Source organism: Phragmites australis, chromosome 4, assembly GCF_958298935.1.
Source record: "Phragmites australis chromosome 4, lpPhrAust1.1, whole genome shotgun sequence".
NCBI lineage: Eukaryota > Viridiplantae > Streptophyta > Magnoliopsida > Poales > Poaceae > Phragmites > Phragmites australis.
The window spans coordinates 28,878,349-28,881,572 of record NC_084924.1 but is presented as its reverse complement, the minus strand read 5'-3'; the positions used below and the strand labels follow the sequence as shown (position 1 = coordinate 28,881,572).

Below are 3,224 nucleotides of genomic sequence, written 5' to 3'. Positions count from 1 at the left end.
AGCTTCGCTTGCACTTGCACGGTTGCACGTGCGTACGGACGTTCTGCGCTGCACACGGACAGAAGATGGCGTCATCGCTAGCGATGGTACTCTTGCTCGCCCTGCTCTCGCTTTCCTCTTCAGCACAAGGCTATGGCGTCGGCCGCTGGATCAACGCCCACGCCACCTTCTACGGCGGTGCCGACGCCTCCGGCACTATGGGTTCGTAGTACTGTCTCGAGCGTCCATGAGCAGAAGCATTGCGATTTTTTTTTTACGTGGGCATTGTTCATGCGGCTAATCAATTGCTCCGGCGTGCGTGGCGTGCAGGAGGCGCGTGTGGGTACGGCGACCTGTACAGCCAGGGGTACGGCACCCAGACGACGGCGCTGAGCACGGCGCTGTTCAGCGGCGGGCTGAGCTGCGGCGCGTGCTTCGAGCTGCGGTGCGCCGGCAAGCCGCGGTGGTGCCTGCGGGGCTCCATCGTGGTGACGGCCACCAACCTTTGCCCGCCCAACTACGCGCTCCCAAGCAACGCCGGCGGGTGGTGCAACCCGCCGCTCCACCACTTCGACCTCTCTCAGCCGGCATTCCTCCGCATCGCCAGGTACCGCGCCGGCATCGTCCCCGTCACCTACCGCCGGTGAGTGAGCAACCAACCAACGCCATCCAGCGTTCTTGGTGATCATGCACCATCATCAATGGCGCGCCGCGTACTTGAGTGCAGGGTGGCGTGCAGGAGGCGGGGCGGCATCCGGTTCACCATCAACGGCCACTCCTACTTCAACCTGGTGCTGGTGAGCAACGTGGGCGGCGCCGGCGACGTGCGCGCGGTGGCCGTGAAGGGCGCTCGGACGCGGTGGCAGGCCATGTCCCGGAACTGGGGCCAGAACTGGCAGAGCGGCGCGCTCCTCGACGGCCAGGAGCTCTCCTTCAGGGTCACGGCCAGCGACCGCGGCTCCATCGTCTCCTACAGCGTCGCGCCGGCCGGATGGGCCTTCGGCCAGACCTTCACCGGCGGCCAGTTCCCGTAAGATCAGGCCAGAATGCTGCCACGCATGGCACGTTTGGTGTATCGATGGTACGTGTACGGTGTGCTTCAGTGGGCATAACTGTGTGAGCTGCTAGTACTTAATAGCCGTTTTTATGTTTGGAACACAAGAATTTCACGGTGAACTTACAGTAAACAATGGATATTATATAACATCTTGTACGATTAGTGTATTCCAAACGGGGTGTAGTGTATGATTTGCAGTCGTAGCAGTGTAGAGCTGAGTATCACTACTGCAGAGTGTGTGATGAGTCAATACTCTGTTCATCACGGGTGGACGACACTGGCATCATGTCGCAGGTCCCGTCCAAGGGCCTCATATCCCTCATCATCCTCGTATGTTGAGAGATTTAGAAGGAGCATAACACCTGTACATTCAACAATGCAGAGCAGTCTGTTACCTTGGTGATCAACTATATTAAAGATGAAGCGATCTGTTGGGATTTTGCAGATGCACGACACTTGGCCGTTTCATGAGGGGAGAGTAGTTCTGTACCAGCTGTTTTTCTTTTGTTTTTTTTTCTTGTTGCTTTGTTTTTCTTATCGGGTTCTCCTTATTAATATAATTAGGCACTCTCTCGCTAATTCTACTTAAAAAAAACAATCAACTAAAAAATTCATATTCTAAAATTTCAGGTTCTGTTATTCATCTCTCGACATATTCCTTTTCTTCTATATCAAATTTGAGTCTGACGAATTTGCTACGGGATTCGCTAATTTTTGTTTAGTCCACAAGGAGTATAGACTAAAACATTGGATGACACAAACTTTAAGTGATACTGTATTGTGTCAACAGGACGTGACATTTTGCTGGTATTCGGATTTGCATTGCATTTCGCTAATGCACGATTCTTGACTCATGCTTGGATGGTCAGGATTACACGTACACACGAACTCAGGTGTAGAGTGTTAGGAAATTAGCACCACGGAAGCGACAAATTGATCTATCGAGACGTGCACACGAAATCATAGACAATACATGATGCATGATAGTTTTTAACAAGGTTCAGCTGAAACCTACATCCTCAGTGCATGACTACGGGTGCTCATTCTCACAGTTGCAATACCGGTTACTCTGGGTCCTGGTCGAACCGTCGCTGCCCCCTACGAGCTTGTCGTTATCATTGCAATAGCAGTCCTCCTCTCATATTTTTTATGAGGAGATCATGTTACAAGAGTCATATTCTAACTTTGTCATATACTATTAATACAACTTCAAGTCCAATAAGTAACCTACTTTGTATATAATATTCGACACATATTCAACAAACTTCACCTTAGTGAATATTCCGCCACCTTGAAGTTGTCATGCACAAACCTTCATATACACCGAACTTGAGTTGGTGCCTTTGCCACTCAACGAGAGATGCCTGATAAGTTTGACTTTACTTAGACCCACCACCTTCCAGAGACACTGCTATCCTTCCAACTCCAAACTCTATGACTCCACCTACAACCATGCATCTTTCTCTCCTATCAGCGCAATCTCTTCGAGCAAATCAAATTCCTCTTTAGCCTTGACATATGTTTGACCCCTTGAAGTACACAACTGCATTATAGATCTTGATTTTGATGACACCTACTCCAATAGCGCAGTAGCTCATTTCATCAACCAAGTAGATAAAACAAGAATCAAACTTCCTGAAGAGAACCGTTCCCTGTTGTGTGTCATATGATAAGAACCAACTAAATCCAACATCAACACTTTAGTATTGTTCATAATCCAACTAATCTATACCTGTCGGTGTATCACGAACCAGGGGTCCCCGAATCCCGAGGCCAGGCCAGCCATCCGCCACATGGCACCATCCCGCGAGGTCTCTCCTGTAGGATGAGAAAAGATCAAGTCCCGGGAGAAGGTGCTCGGGGCTACGGTCGGTGGCCCACGAGTACCCCAGTTCCCTGATGATCCACGGAATCCAAGTACCGGGAAGAAAGTGCTCGGGGAGGTATACGGTCACCCCCGAGCACCCTAGTCCCCCGACGATCAGAAGAGCTATATTCCGGGAGAGAGTGCTCGGGGCTGCACGTGGTAGCCCCCGAGCACTCGGTTCCCCAAGGGTCCGTGCAAGAGTGCTAGGGAGAGAGTGCTCGGGGCTGCTCGCGGCAGCCCCTAAGCGCTCGGTTCCCCGAGGGTCCGAGCGGGAGTGCTCGGGAGAGAGTGCTCGGGCAGGTGAACAGTACCCCCGAGTAC

General features: G+C 51.7%; 1 protein-coding gene across 2 annotated transcripts; it reads left to right on the top strand.

Moving 5' to 3' along the window:
* Positions 1-1,114, top strand: LOC133914300 (expansin-A15-like). Of its 2 annotated transcripts, XM_062357420.1 has the most exons (4): positions 1-201; positions 310-622; positions 707-881; positions 972-1,114. In XM_062357420.1, exons 1-4 carry the CDS (start codon positions 66-68, stop codon positions 1,011-1,013), a joined length of 666 nt encoding a protein of 221 aa, XP_062213404.1. In that variant the 5' UTR covers positions 1-65; the 3' UTR covers positions 1,014-1,114. The 2 variants fall into 2 exon arrangements, with proteins under 2 accessions (XP_062213404.1, XP_062213403.1); XM_062357419.1 differs by having other exon boundaries at positions 707-1,114.
* Positions 1,115-3,224: the final 2,110 nt, after the last annotated feature.

Coding starts and splice junctions, on each gene's coding strand:
- LOC133914300 (XM_062357419.1), top strand. CDS start 66: ATGGCGTCATCGCTAGCGATGGTACTCTTGCTCGCCCTGCTCTCGCTT. Junction 202..309: donor CGACGCCTCCGGCACTATGG/GTTCGTAGTACT, acceptor CGTGGCGTGCAG/GAGGCGCGTGTGGGTACGGC. Junction 623..706: donor GTCCCCGTCACCTACCGCCG/GTGAGTGAGCAA, acceptor ACTTGAGTGCAG/GGTGGCGTGCAGGAGGCGGG.